At 40.1% G+C, this 24,358-nt stretch overlaps 1 protein-coding gene across 1 annotated transcript; it reads right to left on the bottom strand.

The window, feature by feature from the left end:
* Positions 1-639: 639 nt before the first annotated feature.
* On the bottom strand, positions 640-23,514 carry Med30 (mediator complex subunit 30). Its single transcript, XM_031358923.1, has 4 exons — positions 23,248-23,514; positions 16,464-16,622; positions 14,844-14,948; positions 640-2,648 (listed from the first exon to the last, which is right to left on the bottom strand). Exons 1-4 carry the CDS (start codon positions 23,422-23,424, stop codon positions 2,553-2,555), a joined length of 537 nt encoding a protein of 178 aa, XP_031214783.1. The 5' UTR covers positions 23,425-23,514; the 3' UTR covers positions 640-2,552.
* Between the last annotated feature and the right edge of the window lie 844 nt (positions 23,515-24,358).

The following is a 24,358-nucleotide window of genomic DNA, read 5'->3' as shown; positions in this document are numbered from 1 at the left end:
AACTAGTCAATTTTTTTTGTAGGCTTAACGAATTTTGAACTGAGTTTCTAAACTTTGCAAGCATAAGTCTAACTAGCATACAATATTAACCAATCTCATACATCAATCAGTCCACAGGTGAGAGATCAGGCTCTCTTGCCCAGGGACACATATTACAGTAAAGACACCTTTCTTTGCACTTGAATTTATTAGTTTGTTCTCTCCAGAAGAGGGGGAACTGAACAGCTGGTGAGATCTGCTTTTATAATAGCCCCCATGAGCCACAACTGATCATATAGAAATGTGAGAGTGAGCAGTGCCAGTTTTGAGAGGGAGAATGAACACCTGCCCAAAACTTGGGGCTACAGCTCTACAGCACCTGTAACCACACTTGTTTTTGCTCTATTAGAGATATTCTCTATATATTCAAGGCCCAAAGCCTTCCTGATAAGGGTTTGTGTCACTGTGGATGATCAGAGTGGCTGAGTGAGATATTTAAAATACCCAAAACTAGGTTACAACTTTTTACTACCATAATAGTTGACAGGAATAAAATTCTAAATTAGCAAGTGTCATTATTACCAGTGGCCAGTATGGACTATGTCTTTCTTGGTTCTTGGCATCTTACGCAAGAATGAAATAAAAGTCTGACACAGACTGGAAAGGAGCAAGGAAAGTTTATTCAAAGGTAAGTAACAGAATTCACCAGAATACACGGTGAGTGAAGACACTCAAGGGCCCTGAGTATTGACTGTTTAGGCCTTTTTATTCTAAGCCAGATCTGCCTAGCTCTACCTTCTTGGTACAACTGAAGAGTTTAAGTAAGATGGTTACTAAAGGGATGAGAAACTTACTCCATTATTCAGAGGGTAGTGTGCAGCTTGATGCAAGTAGGGGTCCTATGTTGCTAACATATTGCTACATGAATTGTTTAGAGGAAAGTGTGTGTATACCCTGTTTATATACATATGGTTTCACACTGCCAAGTGTTTTGTTCAAGAGAGGTATGTGTTTAGCTGAAGTCAAGTGGAGCTCTGGTAAATACTACTCTCAATGCATGTATGCCTCATTATCAACAATTGCATAACAGTATACTACAGTCACGATGATAAATTCATAGTCTATGCTACATATGAAAATCTACAGAAATCCTGCATGTGTTAACAAACTGTAGTATCCACAGGTCCTGTGGAGTACCGCCCTATGCCACCTCTGTACTACTTTCTTCTCTGTGTCACAGGTTCACACCGTTGCTTTTGCCCTGTTGCAGCTATACTGAGCTTTCCATATGGTTCTGACCAACAGTGGGCTTGCTCAGAACTGCATCAGCAAAAGTAAACTTAAGCCTTCTTGGCCTCTGTCACCTGTTACTGCTGGCAATCTGCATAGCTCACATGAAATGTATGGTTTTGATCAGATAATATCTGCACAGGCTAGAACATTCAGAAGGTGCCAAAGTGGAGACAATGAAAGGTCAGCATACTCTGAACTCTGATCTGGACCACCCCTGTTCCTTTTCCCACAGGAAGCTGGTCAGCTTCTTATGTAACCTTTTGGAGAAACTTAATCCCCAAGCAAGAGCCAAATAGCAGGATTTTCAGTCAAGTCAGGCCAGGGCTTGTGACTCAGGCTTGAAAGGATAACACAGACAGACCTGTAAACGGAAAAAGTACTTGTCTTAAAGCAACTGTTGTTACCCTATGTGTTGAGCCCCCTTTGGGGGTTGAACAACCCTTTCAGAGGGGTCACTTAAGAGTCTTAAGACTATTTGCATATTAGATATCTGCATTATAAATCATAACAGTAGCAAAATTACAGTTATGAAGTAGCAATGAAAATAATTTTATAGTTGGGGGTCGCCACAATATGCGGAACTGTATTAAGAGGTCACAGCATTAGGAAGGTTGAGAACAACTGTCCTAAATAGTCTTGATTAGAATTCTTAAAAATTCACTGTTTCTAAACAAACTTGGGATCGGGATGTCTCTGACACAAGGTCCGTGCTACTGGGCCCAAGGCAAGGTGCAGCTAAGCATGTATCTGCAACCCATTTGTACCTTCAAATCGTCTCTCTCATTTCAATTCAGAAAAATGCTTTAAGATCGTGATAAAAGTAATTTTAGAATAACAAACTGTTTTCTTATTTTAACTGGTTTGAAGGTAAAATTGAATTTAAAAAATGAGCTGGTATATTTTTTATTTTAATAATTTCTTTCAGAGAAAAACTTTGGTATTTTTAATATGCTAAAATATTTATACTTTACTTGCCTTTGAAAGGGTAACTGAAACAAGCAAGCTGGTTATGTTTAACTTTTTATTTGTATTTTTTTAAATTTATGCAATTTCTGAAGATTAACCAAAATTCACACCCTATCAAAGGTATTATAATAATCTTTCATAAAACCCACAGTATTAAAAAAAAAGGCTAGTAAATACTTTAAAGAGGGAACAGAAGCTTTAGTGCTAGCTGTTAGAATAAAGATATAAATAATGTTTTCCAAAGGGAGGAATACTCAAGAGGGGAAAAAGCCCAACCGTATCACATGAGTTGAGCAGGAGATTTAAGTATCAGATCAGTTCCTCATTGCCAACATGGCATTTATGTCCCAGATGAGACTCCGTAACTGGTCCATGATCTGCTTCAGCTGCTGATTCTTCTGTTTGAGTCTCTGTGAAAACAAAAGGGTTTACCAGCAACGTGATGTGAAATATACAGACCATGACGTGAGAAGACTAAAGTGTGGCAAGTTAGGAGCTAATGATCCATTCAGAAGCTGACCCAAATATTCTGTAAAACAAAGGTCTCTGTCTGAGTTACTTCTCTATTGCTGTGACAAGATACCATGACCAAGGTGTTTAGATGGGGCTAACAGCTCCAGAGGGCGGGGGGTGGGAGGTTTGGGGAGGGTCAACAGGGAGGCACACATATAATTATAGCTGACAGCTCACTTCTTGAAACAGCCACTAGTAGGTAGAGAGAAAGGGGGAAGAGAGAGGGAGGGAGGAAAGAGACAGAGAGACACTGGAGACCTCAAGGCCCATCCTTAGTGTCACTGCTCTTCCTACAAGGCCAACTGCCCATACAGTTTTACCAACTAGGGTCCAAGTACTGACATTCATGAGCTGTGGGGAACCATTCCCATTCAAAGCATCCCAGTTTCTAACCTGTTCTGATCTCACAGTCTCTTACAGATACTCCGATTTCTAACTCAAATCCACAGAGGCCTCTGCTACCCGCTCCCATTCCTTCATAAAATATGTGACATGTGGGGTAAGGGGACCGTGCCACCAGGAAGAGAAACTGGTAAGGTTGAAGCAGGTACAAAACCCCAAAGAATCTCAGAATTGAGAATGGTAGGCATGGAACGAGCTCTCTGCTAAGTTCTACCTGTCCTGGAACATGTAACTATGACACCCGTGACAACCAGTCACATACAATAAAAACCTGGAGGTCTCCATGCTGAGGTATCTAGATCAGCCCCGAGTGTACAGCCAATGAGCTTCCCTTCCTGGGCATGCCTTCCCCAAAAATGTATTTAATTCCTGGTTCACCCTGAGTAAGATGTATGCATTCACATCTGCCATAAAATAAAACAGTATGGACAAGCAAGGACTCTCTTCTTCATCAAGGATCGCTGCATCGCTCCAGAGGGAGGCCTTCATCCTGAGGAGTTGCACCTACACGTCCCAGAGAAGGCCTTCTCTCTTTCAGTCCCTCAGTCCTCTCAGCACTAACTCAGAACCAGACCAGATTCTGCCCCACCGTGGGCTCTGCCACCACCTTCCTACCTACCGGGAAGGGCAGACCTATGGTCTCCTTTCTCAACTCCGGAGGCCCCAGAGGGACCTCGGTCTGGGTACACAGGAGATTGAGAACCACTGCATTCACCCAAGATCTCACTGTTTCTCGGTTGAAAGAACAAGGCCTGGGACCCCTATCAGACTGTGTTCTGCCTCCCCTGTGTGGCTTGCTTGCACCCCAGTAGCAAGGCAGACACGCAGCCTGACAGTGACAAACCTAGTTGTGATAAACCTAGTATTTAGATGCTATAAGGGCAGTGGAACATAATGGTTAACTCTACACTGTCCATCTAGACCTTGGGTGATCAGAGGCTCAGCTCTTTACCAATTATAAATGGAGGACACTGGCCAAATTGTTTCACCTTATTTTCATTTGCCTAAAATTTTACAGTTGCTTGACACCAAAATAAGCATTTGATATATGCTCATGATAGGCACAGAATGTAAGCTGCCAATATAAAAAACATAAAGCATGATAAAATGCAGTGGCCAATGCAAAATTAGTCTTCCAGAAATGCAGTGGCAGTTGTCCTAAGATGAGACACAGCCTACTCCTAACTCTGGGGAGGAGAGGAAAGTGGCCTAGTGACAAGGAAGGCTCCCTACGGTAAGATTCATGCACACTTCCCACAGGCCCCTGCCTCTCTCTTACTGGGCACCACTAGTGTACAGTTCACAGGTATCATAAAAATCCTTTCTTCAAGTTCTATGTAATAAATATGGGCTTAGGTAACATGTGATACAAATGGAGATTCTGGTTAGCATCCTTGCCAATTATTATAATAATTATTCACTAACACTTGGGAGATGAGAAATTGAAAGATACAATATTTTAATTAGATTATTTTTAAAGTACTCTAATTGCCTCTATTTAATTTCAGGTAAACTATTACATGTACACTAGGAAGAAGTCTACAGACTTGTTACTTCATTAAAAAGCAAGCGGAGATGAAGGGAACTACTTTTATCACTTGTATCTAGATTCAGAAGTCACAAACAGGAAGAAGGTTACTAAAGGAGACAATAAACACTTTGACTAAGAAACAGAAGCAATTACAGACACTTTAATGATACTAGTAATGCTGATTAAATCAATGTTTGAAAATAGGATAGCATAAGACTCAATGAAACATCTGACTGCACAGCATAGAATCTTGACTCTCTGAGGACTACAAAGGATTTTTAGGAAGGAGGATTGATATATTGAGTGTCTTGGACCAGGTTTTCGGATGACCCATCTCACTGTTGACCATGCAGTAGTCAGTCAGGAAAGTGACATACATACTATCTAATAAAATCAACCACATTCTGTGACAGAGGAGGATGTATTTCTACCACGGAGACCACGACAGGGACACATCACCTGGATGGACACCAGGCATGCATTAGGCTGGGAAGCCTGCAATCTCATTGAAGTTTTTGGCTCTGGAATCTGTAATCTGATCTCACATTAAGCTGTTCCCTCAGTTTCCTCACATATGAATGGGCTAGAGACTTAAGGTCCTGCCAGCCACACAGAAAGTGATAGTCAGCCTCACAAACTTGTGCCTGAAAAGTACTGAGTTTGGCTTCACAATGCTCCCAAGGTGGCTGTTCTTTAGAGACACTCCAGTCTATGATACATCACTGAACCATCACTTCTAGCTGTGAAATACTTTGGCTACCATGGTTTCCTTTTCCAACTTTTGAGGAGCTATGTAAGAAAGAATATACTGAGAAAGAATAAAAGGTGAACAGGAATATGAGTTGATATTTGATATTTAAAAATATATCTAATTTTGAAAAAGGGTCATAGTAGCTCACACCCGCATTCCCAACATCAAAGATGCTAAAGCAGGATGCTGCTGCAAGTCTTTTTTTTTTTTTGGTTTTTCGAGACAGGGTTTCTCTGTATAGCCCTGGCTGTCCTGGAACTCACTCTGTAGACCAGGGCTGGCCTCGAACTCAGAAATCCGCCTGCCTCTGCCTCCCAAGTGCTGGGATTAAAGGCGTGCACCACCACCGCCCGGCTAATTTTTTTTTTTCTTCGAGACAGGGTTTCTCTGTGTAGCTCTGGCTGTCCTGGAACTCACTCTGTAGACCAAGGCTGGCCTCGAACTCAGAAATCCACCTGCCTCTGCCTCCCAAGTGCTGGGATTAAAGGCGTGCGCCACCACCGCCCGGCTCTGCTGCAAGTCTGAGGTCAGCTTTAGTTACACACCGGAGTTCAATACCAGCGTTACATTATGGGACCCTTCCTCAAAATGATGATGATGGTGATGATGATGATAATTTGATCTATTAAGTTATTGCATTACCTTAAATGTGATCACTTTGAGAAGTTCAGAAGCTCAGCATCAAGTATGAGCCAGACTATATCTACTAAGGTGGCGAGTAGAGGATAAGTCCACTCAAAAGGCAGACCCAGCCTCTGACAAAAAGGTCAGCAAACAAAAATATTTGCCAGGGATCTCCAAAAGCTGGTGATGAGCAAAGAGTAAAACAACTTGATTGGGTTGATGGGTAATGAAGACCATTAAGTCTTGAAGGGAAAAACATACAATGAAAACAAAATGCAGGGCCGCCTGCACGTGTGATGCTCTAAGGGGGCAGCAGCATGGACCTGAGTTTCTGAAACGGTGGAGAACCAAGACTTATCTGATGATCAAGCCCAGACTTCACATCGTCAGTAAAAAACTAAGGAGCAACTGGAAGAAATAAAGTCATGTTCTTGGGTAGTTAAAAACAGAATTGATTATAACCAGTATCCAAAAAGCATCTGTAGAGGGCTCCCTCCATAGCACCATCACTGGGTAAACATGAAACCTCCCACTAAGACTGCTTTCAATAATACTCATTTGTACATGAATTTTGATATGCTAACTCCTAAAAATAAAGTTTACCAAAGAATGGAGGGCATTTCCCAACTAACACTAGAATCTGGGCAATACTTTCTTTTTTTATTAAATGTAACACAAAGTATTTGGATAGTTTTACTAAAAAAATGACCAAGTTTTAATTAAAAAAGTAGCACACAAGTAAAATATCTGGAGTCAAAACATGCCACGAGACTGTCACCAGTGAAACTGACAGTTATGCTTATTAGTGGTTAAACTGTAAATACATTTTCACGACATGATATAAGATTTAATATATATAGCCTTGCCACTGATTGATTTTAACAGAGGCTGACAGCTGCTATTTTCAAAATCCATCAGCTGTGCATAATTTGTTCCATTAACAGGTGAGCATGTGAGCAGTGTGGATTCTTACAAAGTATGTTTATGCTAAGTCATACCATGTAATTTAATATTCATATAAAGGCTTGACACTTGATGAAACATGCTTTAACTTCCAAATGCTTGGACTCAGTTACATGTCAATCCTTTGATAATACCCAGTACCTCTTTCAATCTCATTGCCCATCAACAGAGCACTTTTAAGCAAAGTGAAAATTCTGATGTTCCAAAACAGATAGTCTCAAATAAGAATTCCTCCTTTCCTTTAGAAACAGGGCTTAAGGATCTCAAAAACAAGATGCAAACAGTGAAATACTAAAGTAAAATAGTATTAAATAAGTAATAAAATAAAAATAAAATAAAATCTAGCTATTACAAGGCCATATAAACTAGGCCATTTCCCTTTCTGATGGTTTCCATCAAATGCTGAAGACCAAGTTTCCACAGCTCAAGGTTTCCTAGAGGGATGATGAGACTGGTAACAGATGCCATAGCAACCGGACTCACCAAAGTCACCCTGCTGCTGTGCAGTCTCTGCTATGTAACACAACATCTGAAAATGAGCAAGCAGAATAAACCCGAAGTTTAAGAGTACTATTTTGTTTATTTAGAATTAAGACCATGCGGTATAGTGACATTCTGGATCCAGTTTTAAGAAGATGTTACTGATTATACAGATCTATGAAGCATTATTTAATTTAAATGTCAATATATTCAACTTCAGCACAATATTCCTCTTTCTTTAAATATTCCCCTAACCATTCCAGGGGCACAGAAAGTCCTGCTGCTTCCTTTAGAGTCTTCCTTTCCCACTCACATATCTGCCATGCACAGGAGGGCAGACCAAACACTGAATTACTACATGGCAGGACTTCATTCGGCAGTCAGCAGCACTTGGCATACAGTAGGTGTACAGATATTTAAATATTAAAAGGAAAAGTTAAAAATACATTCAAGAGAAAACTTTAAAAAACTCACAGAAACAGAAAACTAAAAATTCTTGGCAATCATTTCAAAGCCTGTTTTTCTGTTTCACTATTGTCATTCTTTAATGTTGCCTTTCTTCATTAAAACCAGACATGGCTATTATTTAAAGTACTCATCTTCATGTTTCATGCTATCATAATAGGTAAGAAATACTTTGCATGTTCTGGTGTTACAAGCTGCTACAGTTCAGGTAAGTGCTTGCCAGGGCCTTGTGTGATAACGTTATGGTCCAAGGACCTGAATTTGATTCCTGGTCCACATGGTGGAGAGAACCCATATCCCCAAATTGTCCTCTGACCTGGACATCCTTCCAATCAACTAGCTTTTTAGCGATGAAGTTTATTCTCTTCTTTCTGGTTTGAAATTTAAGTGAATCAAGCCTTAGTCCCCTTTTAGTTTTGCCTCTGGTCAGCACATTCTCAGGGGCTGGGGATGTCACATAGTAGGTAAGGTGCTTGTATGTGAGCGTGAGGATCTGAACTTGGATCCCAAGCACCCACATAAACGTCAGAAGTGTCCATGGACATCTCTAAACCTACTATGGAGGTGTGTGTACCATGGGCTTGCTAACCAACTGGTCTACCCAAAATGCCAACCTGCAGGTTCACATAGCCCCACCTCAAAAGAATAAGATGGAGGCCATATATGGTAGCACAAACCATTAATCCCAGTATTTGGGAAGCAGAGGCAGGCAGACCTCTGAGTTCAGATACAAACTGGTCTACAAAGAGAGTTCCAGGACAGCCAGGGCTACAATGAAGAAACACTGTCTGGAAAAATCAACCAACCAACCAAACAACCAACCAACCAACCAATCAACCAACCAACCAACCAATCAACCAACTAACCTAACCAACAAGCCAAATAACCAAAAAATAAAGTGGCCAGTGATGGAGTAAGATACCCACGATCTCTGGCTATATATGCACACAAAAGGAAAAACAAAAATCAGGACAAAGAACTCCCAAGAAATACAGGGAAGTTGGAGGTCATTAGATGCGTGCTGTCTCCAGCCTGTTAAGATACACACTCCCTTCCCATCCCAACATTCCTTTTTAGAAACTAACTTCCACACAATACAGTTTGATCTTAAGTAGGGAATTTAAAATATCCAAATTGTTTCCTCTTTGTAAGAACCTGCAATTCAAATACTGTAACTATAGTACAGAGAATCTGAGATAAGTCACTTAATATAAACCAGAAAACAAACATGGAAACATTAGCTTTTACTGCAAAATGGACAAACTTTTGGAAGTCTGTATATCTACCTATTTGCAGAATTGTAAAAAACTTATTGCTGAGCCAGGCAGTGGTGGCGCACACCTTTAATCCCAGCACTTGGGAGGCAGAGGCAGGCAGATTTCAGAGTTCAAGGCCAGCCTGGTCTACAGAGTGAGTTCCAGGACGGCCAGGGCTACACAGAGAAACCCTGTCTTGAAACAAACAAAAAACAAAGCAACAACAACAAAAAAAACCCAACTTATTGTTGGAAAATATTGTGGTAAAAGTATGCATGACTATCTTTTCTTCTTTTTCACAGCAATAAAATGGTTATAACCCCACACAGAGAAAAGTGACCAGAAATAAGATAAGAGCTTGCTGGCCCCTGCTTGTCCTTCCTTCCTTCCTTCCTTTTTTTTTTTTTTTGTGAGAGGCAAGTGCCCTACCTCTCACCTACATACATCTCTAGCCAGACAATTCTTGACACGTGAACACAGTTTCAAGACCTAAATTCCATTTCTCAGGCCCTTCCACATTCCAGCCAATTTTGTGCTATGAGTTTTTTGTCAAAATGGTGACTAATTACTTCTCCTTTTGTTGGAAATGGTCTTTTAATCATCGTTTACCTTCTTATGATAACTTCTTATCATAAGAAGTTGTGAGGTTCTCTGAGCTACTGCCTATGAGAATGCTCACTGCTGCAACACTGGCATGAGTGGTAGGGAGGAACCAGCAGCTTCTGAGTGAATGTAGGCTGTTCTGTGAGACAGAGCCCATACTCAAGATTATTATTTTTTTTTTTTTGCATTTCCCTGCCACCTGATGTTTTGCTAATATTTAGAAATACTTGCACGGCAGGGATTTGCAAATGCTCTCCCTAGAACTTTTTTTTTTTTTTGTTTTTGTTTTTTGTTTTTGCTTTTATTTATTTTTTTTTTTATTTTAGATATTTTCTTTATTTACATGCGAATTTCTCCTTTCCCAGTTTCCCCTCCAAAAGATTATTAATGAGGCCTGGAATCTGAGACTAGACAGGTCATGGGCCCAGGAAAAAACCTACTATTATTATTCTGTTTAATGAGCAATGATAAAACTCTCAGTGATATATATTGCTATGGGCACAAACAGTGCATCCTCAACCCTCATCTGAGAAGCTCCCTCTTATAGTGGATGGTAATTAATACAGAGCCTCCCAGCTGGACAGTGTGTACAGTGAGAGACTGGATTCCTTTGTCCTAAAATGAACGTCTTTATCACACTTTTCTCATCTCAGAGATCTAAGTGAGAAAGTGGCAGACACATTCTAAGAGCCAGTGTTAGTGTACTGTAAGAAAACAGCTTTTCCCAGACACTCTAGGGTGGAGGCACACATGAACTTAGAGAGACTATGACAGCATGGACAAGACCTATAAATGCTCTTGCAAGACAAAGCCCAGCGCAAAGGATGGGAAGTGGGCATAAAGTCCCAGCCCTGGCCAAGAATCTATTTGCAAATGACAGCTTCTAGGAGAGGGGAAATAATTTTCTCCAATGGGTTGACACTGAGTGTATCAATCACACTACACGGCAGGCCCCATATGAATGATGAGTTAGCAATGCAAATCACATTCCACATTTTCAGTGGACTTTTCCTTTTGTTTTTAAGGAGAAAGAATATGAAGTAGAGAGGGTTGGAGAGGAGGTATGGGAAGATTTGGGGGCAAAGGAAAAGAAAATGATAAAAATACACTATATAAAATTCTCAAAAATACATTTAGACAACTAAGGTACAATGTATAAATCTATTTCCTGTTTTTTTTCTCCTAGATTTCTGAGTACATTTTTCCTTAATTTTTTTTCCAATTTTTTGAACATAATTCTTAATGCTGAAATTTATTTTCATATACAGTAGTGTAAAAGTTATTTACTTCCTCCAATTTTCTATTTCTAAAGATTAATTTTCCACAAAATTTCTTTCCTCTCAGATTAGATTCTTCTATTCATCAGAAAAGCTGTTTTTCTGGATATTATTTTACCAACCTGTTTATTCCTGGGCCAGAATTACATGCTTATTTATGCTTTTATAAAATGTTTCATATTAATTTTAATTTTTGAAGCGAGCAATCCTGCATTATTAATTTTATTTATCAGTTTTTGAAATATATTTTTGTTGTATGTTTTCAGAAGAAAAATTTCATTTTGGTTTTATACAGTTTTTGCCTACTATTGTATAAAAAGCCTATTTTTTGCATCCTTTCAAGTTAAGTCTTATTAGGATTTGGATTATTCTGCATAAAATTATGAAATAATTAAGATTGGTATTTTATAATATTTATTGCTCTCCCAAGAGCTTTCTACATTATCTTTAACTTTTTTTGTTTCTTTTTTCTTTTTGAAAGATGGGAGGGGAATCTTAATTTGGGCCTTGTCCACTCTGGAAACAGACTTGTGCTGGTCATTAATGTACTTAAGTTGCTTCTGGTTGAAAGACCTGTTGTTAAATGTGTCCCCTTGTTCAGAGTTGTGTGTTCTGTCCCCAGTGTGGACATGGCCTTGGATGACATCGGTTCCAACTCTACACTGAAGCCTGCTAATAGAGATACAGTTTGGAGACAAACAGGTGAAGTGGAATGGAAGTTCCGAGTTGTCCAAGGTGCAAATTGGAATTCCAATTGTAGAGCAACTTTTCAGAGGCATGCACAAATGTGGTATTTTTCTGGAGATGACAAATCTCCTAAAATACTTAAGAATGCCTTATAGCTTTCAATAGAAAATGCAGAAATACAATCTATTTAAAGATCCTAATATTTTGCCACTTGAGAAGTTGGAAATTAACATACCCATCAGATTTCTGTGTTTTAATTAGAAGACGATAAGTGAAATGTTTCTTTGAGGACCAGCACAGTAATTACTTATCAATGAGTATGAAGAAATTGTTAAAAGTATTGTTGTTATATTAATTTTGGCTAAATTTCTGTATGATTATTAGATATTAAAGGTTGTGAAATGTGAATGAAAACATGTAAAGTGAGGCTTCACAAAGAATCTTTTCACCATATTTCTAAACCTTTTGTCCTACTTAAAAATACATTTTTAAAGTAATGATATGATTGATACTGTTTTTCCAAAGATGGAAAAGGCTTTCTTGCCTTGAAATACTGTTTAGTGTGTGTGTGTCTAAGTGTGTGTTCTGATACTCTGAACTGTAATTAAATTCTTTGTGAAACATCACTGTTTGATAAAGGATATACATATTTAGCATCCTTGCTTTTCTTTGTGCTAAAGTAGATACAGCTGTTGGGGCAAAGGAGCCAGGACCAGCTGCTGGCCACATTTCCTGCTCTCCTTTAAAAGGCAGTATAAGAAATAAGGAAACAGAGGTAATATCAGGGCTTCTGCTGTCTTTTATTTTTAAAATGTTCATAATTAAGTATTTTCCAGCAGCCCAAAGATGTAAGTTATCCTACACATAAGATGTTTTATTTTGTTATTTGATTATGGAAATGAAATCTTGTTCTTGCACAACTAACTGTAAATGTATTGTTGGTAGATAATAAGATTTTGAGACCTAAATTAATCTCTGGTTTTTAGTCTATCATATTTTGTAAAGTTATCTACTGCACTTGAGCATGAATGGGTAACAGCCAAACTCACACTTTGGAGTGACGGACCTGTTTCTACAACGGTAGGAACAAGCCCCACAATGCAGTGCATGGATTTTAGTGCCTACTGAATTTGATAGATAGATAGATAGATAGATAGATAGATAGATAGATAGATAGATAGATAGACAGACAGACAGACAGACAGACAGATAGACAGACATATACAGAGAAACCAAAAGTAGTTGGGAATTTATTTGAAATGACTAATTTGTGCTCTTTCTGAAGTATGTTAAATGTAGTTTTTGAAATAGAAACCTTGAATTGAATACTTGACCATTTTGTATATTTCTTTCTATATAATTTTGTGCAGAACTAATGACAAAGATATGGTGTTATAATAAAATCAGGTTTGTTGATCTTCTAAAAAAAAAAATTACTTTATGTACTTTGACAAGCCCAGTCCCTATTACAATCTCTACCCACTCAGGTCTTGTTGCATCTGTGAGCAGAGCTTAGCACAGCATTACAATGGCTTGTAGTGTTACTCGCATGGCTTCAGTCTGGAACTAACCCTGTCTTTTACAGAACTTTTTATACACGCTATTGTTTATCAGGTAAGTTTTTCTGAACATGTTAAAAGGCTTGTAAATAACTCCTATTTTTGAGAACTTGCTTGTTGTCTTTTTGAATGGTTATAACTTCTACAATTGTAGTAAACACACGGGTAGATTTTATTATGTGACATTTTAAACAGGAATATTTTTATACTTATATAAAAACTATGGCTACTTATGAAAACTAAAAAGATAGAGAGAAGCTGTGCTCTGTTTGAAGCGCTGAGTCAGCATAGTGTACTGGTATCTCAAACGCCTTTTAGCCACTTGGGAAGAAACGCTTCCCAAGGTAAGCGACAGCCTGTATTATGTACATGAACTGAATTACCTTTGTACAGCTCAGAAGGCTCGCATTTGCTATGGTAGACTGTTAACAAGCTGGTACATTCTATTAAGTAGAATGAAGGGTGCTAGTTTATTAGGTAGCCTTTGGTGGGCGAGCGCACATCTCCATCACAGAATGAACTCCCAGCTCTCTCGACTGTTCTGTTTCATGAGAACTATCTGAAGTTTAATAAATGTTTTTCAGTGAGATGCTTTTGGGGTGGAGGTAGGATAATGCTGTAATTTAGCCACAGGCTGAGGTAGTCCCACTTCCTGCTGGAAGTTGGTGTCCTGCAGAGGGGCAGAGTTCAGCTCAGGGAGGTGAATGGCTGTGAATGAGTGCCTGTGGGCTCTGTGAGAGCTTTGCTGAGTATAATCCATGGCCTTTCCCCACTTCCCACAGTCCTGCTAACCCTGCACTTCCTGCCTTGCTTGGAATAGGGTGACTCTGACACAAAAATATCACCACACAATTCCAAAATTCAAACTGTGTTTTACAGTTATGCTAGATTCCCCTATTAATTTTTATCAAGAACTCCAAAATATATAATACACACCCTAATTGTGTGGATGGGCCTGGTGGGTGGTTTGTATTTTGATGCTAATTCTGCTCTCCAGGGAGGGGCTGCCAACTAAGAGTGAGTCACATGCTCAGGTGACTTCTTGTGAACCAATCCCCTAATGAATAAAGGAGTCAATCTCTGGGCAAGTAGGGGGGACTGCCAGGTTGGACAGAGGGAAAGAGGAAGCAGGAGAGAGTGGGTCTTTTTCAGACAGGGATAGCATGAGGACAAGATGTAGCTATGAGTGTCTCCTGGTTTAATGGCCGCTCCATCAGGATTGGGTTCAAGAAAGAAAGGTCTAGAGGCAGGCAAGGCGTGGGTTTGCCTGAGGTGCACCACAAAGGCTGTGGGGGATTTGAAGCAGGGAATTGCTGTGGTATCGACCTTCAGTGGGAACCTAGAGAACTGGGTGGAGATGTTCGGGAGCTCTGGGCCAGAGAGTCTTCAGGAGATAAGAACAGGTCAGCCACTGCCCGCCAGGCCACAGGAGCAGACAGTTGCCAGAACTTGGAGTTCCTTTTTTAATATTTCCCACGACACCTAATAACTCACCTTATTTACTTCCACAATTTCTCGTCTCTCTTCGCTAGCAAAACGAGGTGGACCAGCCCGGTCATCATTCTTTGAGCCGTCTTCATCCACATATGGAATAAGTTGCTGGAAGTGACAGGGAGAAGTATAAAGTAAAAGGCAAATATCTGAATCAAACTACCACAGAGACTGCATCTGCTCAGAATCCATTGCTTTTTTACATGTTTTTAATGCTTTAAAAACAGATTCTTTTCAGGCAAAGGCCTGAAAACACAGCTTTAAAAGCATATCATTTCACTGTATTCTATGGGCCAGACTTAAGCATAAATATGAACAATGAAAGAAAGAGGCCAGAGGTCATGGATTTGAGAGGAAGCAAGGCCAGGGGTGGGATGGGACACATAGGAAGAAATGGGGGAAGAAAAGGGGAAGATGATGGAATTGTATTTTACCTTCAACAATTAAAATAAGTTAAAAAGATTAACTACCAAAAGACCTCAGTTTCTCAATAAAATTTACTATGTTGAAAACAACAATAATAATGAAACTCATCCTCCCCTCAAAAGTCTACTGGCTGTCACATATTCGGTAATACTCTATTCATCGGGTTTGCACATATGCAGTTGCTAGATGCTGGCTGGAAATGGAAAGACTGGTGTCAAGGAAGACATAGCTCCTGTTCGGATAGACTCAGGCTTCCCTTTACACTAGAAGGAAGGACTTCCAAGGACATGTGTGATGCTGAGCATCACTCACAACTCTGGGGGCTACACAACTTTTTATTTGCCTTAATTTCTTTTAGAAGTAAAAAATATATACACAATGAAGATTTTACAGAGCAATGACACCTCTAATAGAAATATACTTAATTATGTATGGCCTATGATGCTTCCTGGAGGAAAGCCTGGGTAAATATGGCCAACATTAGGAATTTTTCTAGTGTCATACACTGTCATGAAGAAACAGTCACTATATGTCCACACAGCGAATGGCTTTGTATTCATGTCACACATATAACTGACCCAGATGGACAAGCACCTGTTGTCGGTCCTCTCCTCCTGCAGAGTTCTCTGAAGACAGCCTCCAGCCTCGCAACGACTCCTCTGCTTCCCATGTGGCCCTCCAACCTCTCCAGAGTTTTCCTCCTTTATCATTTTTATGTGTTCTGGTCTCTTGCAGAAGACATGTCTCAGCCCTTATTCCATCTCCCCTCCCAGTCACTGCTTTCCTCTCACTAATAACATATTTCTTCAAAGGCTGATCTCCAGCTGCTGGCTTCAGCTTTTTACTCCCTGTTTTGTCTTTGATCAACAGTTCTGACTTTTAGCTGATGAAGTTCTGAGAATATAACTTGTCTCAGCAATGGTTAAAAAGTTGCCAATAACAATTAAGTATTCTTTTATTATTCTAGAAATAATAAAGGAAATCACTGTCATTAAAACCACAAAAAATTCATAAGCAAACAAACATATCACTTTAAGCCTGGAAAACAAATGCTACAAGTATTATTAATGAAAAAATATACATCTCTATCTCTTCCCCGAAGTAAAACCATAATATTAAAGCTGAGTGATACTGCTATAGGAGAGGTGCTGCCCATACTGCACCACCGCCATGCATGCTCCTACCATAGAAGCTCACCTCAACAGGAATGGGGTCCATTCCTCCGCAGTTCTCATTACACTTGTCATAGACCAGTCGTAGCTTCCTGAAGAGAATAGAAAGTTGCCGAAGGTGGTCCTGCAGCTTCGTTAACCGGTCCTGGTAAGTTCCAGTATGGTAAGTGACACCATTTGGCAGCTTGATGGTAAAAGAAAACAACAAAAATATTGAAGTTTTAACAACAACCCACATCAATTTATTAGCAACTTAGCTCAATGTTTCACTGCAATAAAAGAGTCTTAGAAAAGGTTTTGTGAAATGACTGACTGCTCATAGCTGAAATGGCTCAGTCCATCAATGTCAATAAGTATACAATATTTTTTCCCCCTTTGAGACAGGGTTTCTCTGTATAGCCCTGGCTGTCCTAGAACTCACTTTGTAGACCAGGCTGGCCTCAAACTCAGAAATCCGCCTGCCTCTGCCTCCAAGTGCTGGGATTAAAGGCGTGTGCCACCACCGCCTGGCAAGTATACAATCTTAGTACTACTATCCATAAAAGCAGAAAGCTGCTAAACTTGCCCAGGAACTACATATATTAGATACAAATACATATATTATACATATATGTATATATGTTACATACATGTATCTAAAAGCATAGGGTTTTGTTTTACATAAATAAAACAATATGCTCTCATATTTCCAACAGCATTTTCAAAATATCTTAACTGTGACAATAAAGAGAGTAAGATGAACATAGTACAAACTAAAACATAAACCACCAAAGTTCACTGAAAAAAATCATTAACAGAAGATAGGGGTACAAATCAACACATACCAGAATGTTATTAATAAATCATTACAAATAACTACTATGACCATATCTATTCTGGGTCATCAAACTTTCTTAATTCAAAAATCAGCCAGGCCTGGTAGCACATGTCTGTAACCTCTCTCAGGAGGATCACACATTCAAGGCCAGCCTGCTACATAGAATGAACTCAAGGCCGGCTTGGGGAAATTTATGAGGTCATGTTTCAAAACAAGAAGTGAAAGCAGGCAGGTGACACAGCTCTGGTTAAACCATTTGTCCCACATACACAAGGCCCCAGGTACAACTGCCAGAGGCATAACTACTGACTCTAATTAATTAATGACATAATTTTCCCAAAAAAGCCAGTAGTATTCATTGAAACAATTACAAAGTCATATACGAATGGAATTTGAATGGGCTTGAATGATTTCTTTCTCATTCCCACGGTCCCTTTTGTAAACTGTACAGTTTCTCAGCTCAGAAGACAGAGCTGAAATTTGTGAATTATTTCTAGGTTTAGGTATCCTCCGCATAGATGTACTTTAAAATGCCCTGGTGAAGTGCTCTTTTGTTCACAGCATTTTAAGATAAGATGGTGCTGGAAGGGTTCATGCTTCCATACAGATGTGACAGGCACTGACAATACCAAGGAGCACTTACAGGACCCTGCTTTCCTGTCTGAATAAGAAGGAGTACGGCGATTACGTTCGCCAGGCACCTGGATCAGGACACCTTGCTGGGCTTGCCACTTTGCCCATATGCTCTACTTAGAAAAACTGGAACTCCTCTTTGTGTCATATTTTAGCACAAGAAGTTTGGTGTACAGTCTGACTAATTCTAATGAGCATTTCACCCCTAGGTCTATGCTTATGTGTTCATGAGAAGTCTACGTCTGGTACAAAAAGATTGATGAGTCTTATTAGGAAGAAAAGCAATCTGTAGAAATGCAACAAATTATGCACCTGAAATCTGCCCACGTAGTAAGTTTGGATATTGGTTTTTATACAACATCAGCTTACCACTCACCTTGCGTGTGTCAAGCATTGCTCTGGACGCAAGAGTGGCAGCGAACATGAGTGATGAGGCCTCCGCACTCTACAGAACTTATGGTAATAGCACCAACCATCCCTAGCTGCATGCTGTGGTGCAGCTACTCAGCTGGAAAGCTCATCAATAACCATCTCCTCATGAATATGGATGAAACCTCATAAATATATCACACTCCCAGATACTAAAAAGGCATTCAACTAAATTCATCATCTATTCTTATAGTAAAATTCTCCATATATGAAAAACATATTTATGTTATAAAGCCAGCATCATGATTGATGGGCAGATATTGGAGGAGTTCTCTAAGGTCGGGAACAGAAAAAGACATATGCTAAGACCACTGTTTCTGCTGCAAAGGAGCTGGCCAGAGTGACCATAGAAGACAAGGCTGAAACCCTAAAAACGAAGTAATATAATGATCACTGTTTACAAATGACACCATAAAAAGCCACTAGTGATAAAAGAATCCCATAAGGAGGTAAGTATAAAATTAAGAGAGAAAGTTTTAATAGCTTTGTTTTCATCTCTAAAAAGAAAATGGAAAAGCAAGGACCTATACGACAACAATAAAAACAGGAATAAATTTAGAAAAGATTAAAAATAAAACTTTAAAATACAAAATGAGAAAAGGACATTCCATGTTCTTGGTCACTATGATGGTGTAAGGTCTTCTAGGCTGAAGAACCAATAACATCACTAACAGGTTTTTCTGGTTTTTCTAGATCTAAGTTGTATGTGGAAAAGTAAACAAAGAATACTTATTCTGAAATGGAAATATAAACACATCAGAGAAAGTCGGAGAGTATTTGAGAATAAGGCATCAGAGCATCAAAGGCAGCAGCTATGGGGAAAGCAGCCACAGCCGAGGCACATAAATCTGTAAGAAGCTGTAACTGGACCAGCAGAGGGGCGAGGTGCACTTTCGTTCATTTATTCTTTATGCTTCTCTCATACAACACATTGACACAGTCTGACAGGTTACAATAAGACTAGGCACAAACCATCATATCAGACCAATAGGAGAAAAGGGGGCCCAAGAGCAGGAAAAGAATCAGAGACAACCCCACTCCCATTGTTAGGAGACTTACAAACACCCCAATCTTAACAATCACAACACGTATGCAGAGGACTTAGCATAGGCCCATGCTTGTTGCTTCAGACTCTGTGGGCCCCTGTGAGCCTGCTCAGTTGAAGTTAGCTGCTTCTAAAAGCTCCTCACCAAGTACAGTTGCACCTTTGTGTGGGCCATTATCATTTGTTCCAGTATAAGAGTGAGAACTTTAAAGCACTCTGACTACAGTACTTCCTTGCAGTGGAACACTACAAAGGTATTAAAGAAAGAAAGAAGGCAGAAAGAAAGAAAGAAAGAAAGAAAGAAAGAAAGAAAGAAAGAAAGAAAGAAAGAAAGAAAGGGAAGGAAGGACGGAAGGAAGGAGAAAAGGTATACTTCCTATACACATATGAATAAATTCCAAAGTCTATCAAATGAAAAAGACAAAGTACAAAGTAGTGAGCACAACATACTGTTATCTGTGCAAAAATGAGGGATAAGACAAAATACACCCAGATTTGATTAAATATGCAAAAGGAATTTGGAAGAGAACTACAAACAGTGGCTAGAATCATAAACAGCCACTGCTTACGGAGAGGGATTAGGTCCTAGCAGACAGGGAATAGAAAGGAAAATATTCACTGCAGTTTGTTGTTATTTCTAAATTATGAATATATTATGTAGTCAAAATATGAAATAAAAGATTAAAAGAATAATCAAGAGAGTCAAAGCAATGCCATTTTCCACAGGGAATCTTAATCTGGTATACAGGGATATTTGAGGTTTGAGGACATACTTCTTAACAACTTGAATACTTTTCTTTCAAAATGTTTGCTAATTTCTTTCTTCTAAGAAAAGTCTACAGTTTCCGTAATCTTGAGCGAATACACAAAGAATCATTTTTCTCAAAGAAATGCTTCGGAGTAACTGTACCAGTGTGTAATTATGCATTTTCATGGACTAATGCAGATGATTTGAAATCTAGGTATTTTAAACAGCATGGCGTAGTCCCTCCTGCTGGGAGCCGGGTAAGATCCTCCCTGGCCCAGAGGATGCCAGAAACTGTGGCATGATGTCCCTGTTCATAGGGTTTGCTCCTGTGTATACAGACTGTGACAGACAAAGTACAAGATTAATAAAAGTAAAGCAGAGCAATGATAACAGTGTGCTGTAATGAAAGCTCCATACAAACAAAAGCTAAGAGCAAGCTGCATTCTTCTTAAAATAGCCACTTGAATATCCCCATGAACCATGGGTAATGGAAACTGGATAAGCAGCCTGTGGTTAGATGAACACTCATATTTTTCACAGTTAAGAACATCTGTTTGCATCATTGCTTCTGACTTTTTGGAACTCAGAGGCCTCTCTGTTGTTGCTTTTTATGGCCATTGCAATGTCCCCCAAAGAGTTGGAGATGAGTTTGGGCACAAACTGAAAGGCAGACAGGCAACTTGCAGCCCTTAGAAAAACAGATCTACCTGGAGCTCAGTTATTGGCCAGGGCTTTCAGAAAGTCTCTTTCTTGCAGGGGATGGAGTTGAATCCTATCTGTTACTAATAGAGATGGCTTAACAACAACTTAAACGATGCAGCAACAGGTTATTAAAGTCATCTGTGATAGTGGGAGGTCCACTTATTCTCTCTTTGATTCTCAGATCCCTAAACTATAAAATAGAAATAAAAAAAAAAACTCTTGAAAATATTCTTATAATTATATACCTGGCCAAGAAGAGTAATTGGCAGGGGTTTGGTGTCTGTGATCATACCTGCTTCTACACACTCTAATCCAGAGGCTAAATATAAGGAATACAGTGCCCACTGAATTTGGAGACATCATACAATTCACACTCCAGTCATTTCATTATGAACCTACTCACTTGAAACTGCCAACGAATTTCAAACTTCTCTTTTGAGTACACTTACCATGATACTATCTTTGTATAATATTTCACACTGAGTTACTGAGAGAATACTAAGAGATTCCCACAAAACAGAATCTCTTTATAAAAATCAAAGACGAAAATTTCAACTATGTTTTCTTAAAGCAAGCAAAAGCCATAAAATACTCTTTAGGGTACCCATAGAAGTAAAAGTTGTTAACAGTCTCAAGATGTGGGATCAATTATACTATGCTGAGTAGCTTTGGGGCAGTCAGTTTACCTCTCTGACCCACAGACTCCTCATGAGTAGAACAGAGATGCTTTCTGCATCTTGTAGTGTTAGCATAAGCAGGCCCTAAGGACGATCAACAAAGTGTACCATAACAATCTGGAGCCAAAAGATGAACTTAGACCCAAACTGATATCCACAATCATCCCTTCAGAATCTAGCCAGGTTATAAATACAAGGAAAGATTCAAAGAGCAAAACTTCCACAGGAAACATCCACTGCTTTTTAAATTTTAAGTTTGAATCCAACATCAAGAACTGTGGATGAACAAATCAACAAGTAGGATGCCCTCAAAATTATAAACCCTCTGTTCATCAAAGGATGTTTTGAAGAAAAGGAAGTGAGAGGTAGACTTAAGTATCTGGAAAAGTAAAGAGATCCAACAGTAACAAATGATGATAAAGAAGAAGGAAACAGGTACCCTCAGAGACTGCTTTCTGATGGAGATTCAAACAGATCAGACACATTTTAAAAAAAGTCACACACACACACACACACACACACACACACACACATACGCGCGCGCGTGCGCGCAATTCAGTAATTCCACTCTGAAATCAACTGAAACACATTCCCATACAAAAAACCATTAAATTTTTTTTGTCATTATTTATAAGGGCAATACTATTTATAAGAGCTCCAAAGTGGAAAAACTCCACACATTTCCCCACAGATAAACAAACACAAAGACTGCCACGTATTCACTCAACAGAATAGTAAGGGAAAGAATAACATACATATATGCTGAAAGAACCTAGACCTACAGAGCACACGCAATATATGATTCTTATCACATACACCTGGAAAAGACTAACAGAGGCACCGTGGGGATGGAGGCAAACATGTCACAGGGGTGCAAGGAAACTTGGATAACAGCTGTTTTCACTACTGCAATTTTGATAAGGTCACAAGTATATTCCTCACCACGTCAAAACATTACATTAGCACAGCTTACTGTAGGTCTAGAAAGGGGGTAAACTATGCCTGAATTCTTCAGCTTCTGGATATCTCCTTCAGGAGAAATTCTGCTCTAAAAATTTTAAAGTAATTTTAAAAGGCAAGTATGGTGTGACCCATTTGAACTTTGAAAAACACGATGTTTATAAAATTCGGTCCAATCTAGAAAAGGTGACTTCAATACCACCTACTGAGCCTAAGATTTTTTGGGATAGGCACCTACCTACTGGGGATACTTTGGGGCTGGTGGTAAGGGGATGACACCTGATGACTCCCTAGGGTTGGGGGACAGATATATGCTTGTGACACTTCTGTGGGTAATGAGCATAGTCAGTGCAGGAGTCGCCTGGGGTGGGGGAGAGATGCATGCTGGAGTACAGTTCTGGGGAAAATAGGGGTGACCATGTTTGGAATCGCTCAGGACAGGTGGCAGACTCATGCTGGGGACATTGGGGATAACGGGGTATAATATGCCCACCTGACATATCCCTGAGCCAGGGATAGATGCATGCTGGGGACTTTGGGTGTAAGGGGGTGTGTCCCTGCCTGAGGGTTTTCCAGGGCAAGAGACGGACACAGATTGGGAACCAAGGGTGTAAAGCAGGATGACCAGCCTGAGGTCTTCCAGGTCTGAGGTGAGGAGGAGGTGCGACGTCCACACCTGCGGTCTCTCAGGGCAAGGGCACATACACGTTGAGGACCTGGGGTGTAGAGGCGACCCGGCCACCCCGATGTCGCCCGCGGAGGCCCCCCTTCTCCAGCTCTGTCACCCCAGACGCCCACCTGCATGTTCCTGAGCAGCTGGAAGATCTCCATGGTGCGGTACACGATATCCTGCACGGTCTCCTGCCCGATGCGGCACAGCGTGGCCGTGTTGACCTCGCGCGCGGCCTGCTGAGCCTGCGGGCCGCCGAAGGGCCCGGACGCCATGCCCGTGGGCGCCAGCGGAGGGGTGGACATGGCACCCCTAGCGGCTCGGGTCCGGCGCGAGCCCACTCGGCAGATTTCAAACGAGCGGCGCCACTTCCGCCCGCCGTGACGCAAGCGCTGTACCGGAAGACCCAGGGGCCGGGCGCCACGCGGAGCCTGACGCGATTGGGCTATGTGCTAGGGAAAGGCAAGACAGACAGGAAGGTAACCAATCGGAAGTAGAGTTCTGTCCGGGGGGTGGTACCAGTGATAGATGGGGTGGGCTTTCCCAGAGTCCTGTCTGTGCTCTAAGTTGTGTGTCTACGTAGTTATCTGCTGGTGTTGGGTTCTTGCAGAGCACTCTTTCTCATAACAAACCTACGAGGCATGTCTAATTACTGTCATTTTACAGATAGGATGCAGGTTCAGAGAGCTTGAATTAGTTGTTCCACTAGCAATCTCCTGTTGAAAGACAGAAAACATGATTTCTGTACTTGTAAGCTTCTGGGTCGCCAGGATTTCTTTCCTTCCCTGCCTGAGTATTTTCCAAGTTCCTCTAAGTAACACACCTGTAGACACGCGCTACTTTCTGATTGTGAAACTACAGTAATAATCCCTCCTAAAGAGGACCCCAGTGGAAGTCCAAATTTGCAACCCCAGATACTTCTCTGCAATTCCTATACATAAGTGTCTACAAAAATATTAATATGTAAGTTAGACACCATAAGACATTAATGGCAGTGTAAGTATAGCAATATATTACAGTTATTTCAAACTTGACAATTATTTCTAGAGATTTTTATTTAGCAGTTTTGAACTATAGTTGACTTATGCTACAAAATGTCAAACCCCAAGTAAAAGAGGGTTGCTGTACTGCCTAATATTGTGGTTTTGTTTACTTTCTGATTCTCCTTACTCTATGAACATGCTAAAACGCAGTTCTACTAAGAACAAACTTGCTCTTATTTTATTCACTTCCTAATGT

Source organism: Mastomys coucha, unplaced genomic scaffold, assembly GCF_008632895.1.
Source record: "Mastomys coucha isolate ucsf_1 unplaced genomic scaffold, UCSF_Mcou_1 pScaffold7, whole genome shotgun sequence".
Lineage (NCBI taxonomy): Eukaryota > Metazoa > Chordata > Mammalia > Rodentia > Muridae > Mastomys > Mastomys coucha.
Note: the sequence above shows the minus strand (reverse complement) of the source record. Positions and strands in the feature narration are given on the sequence as shown.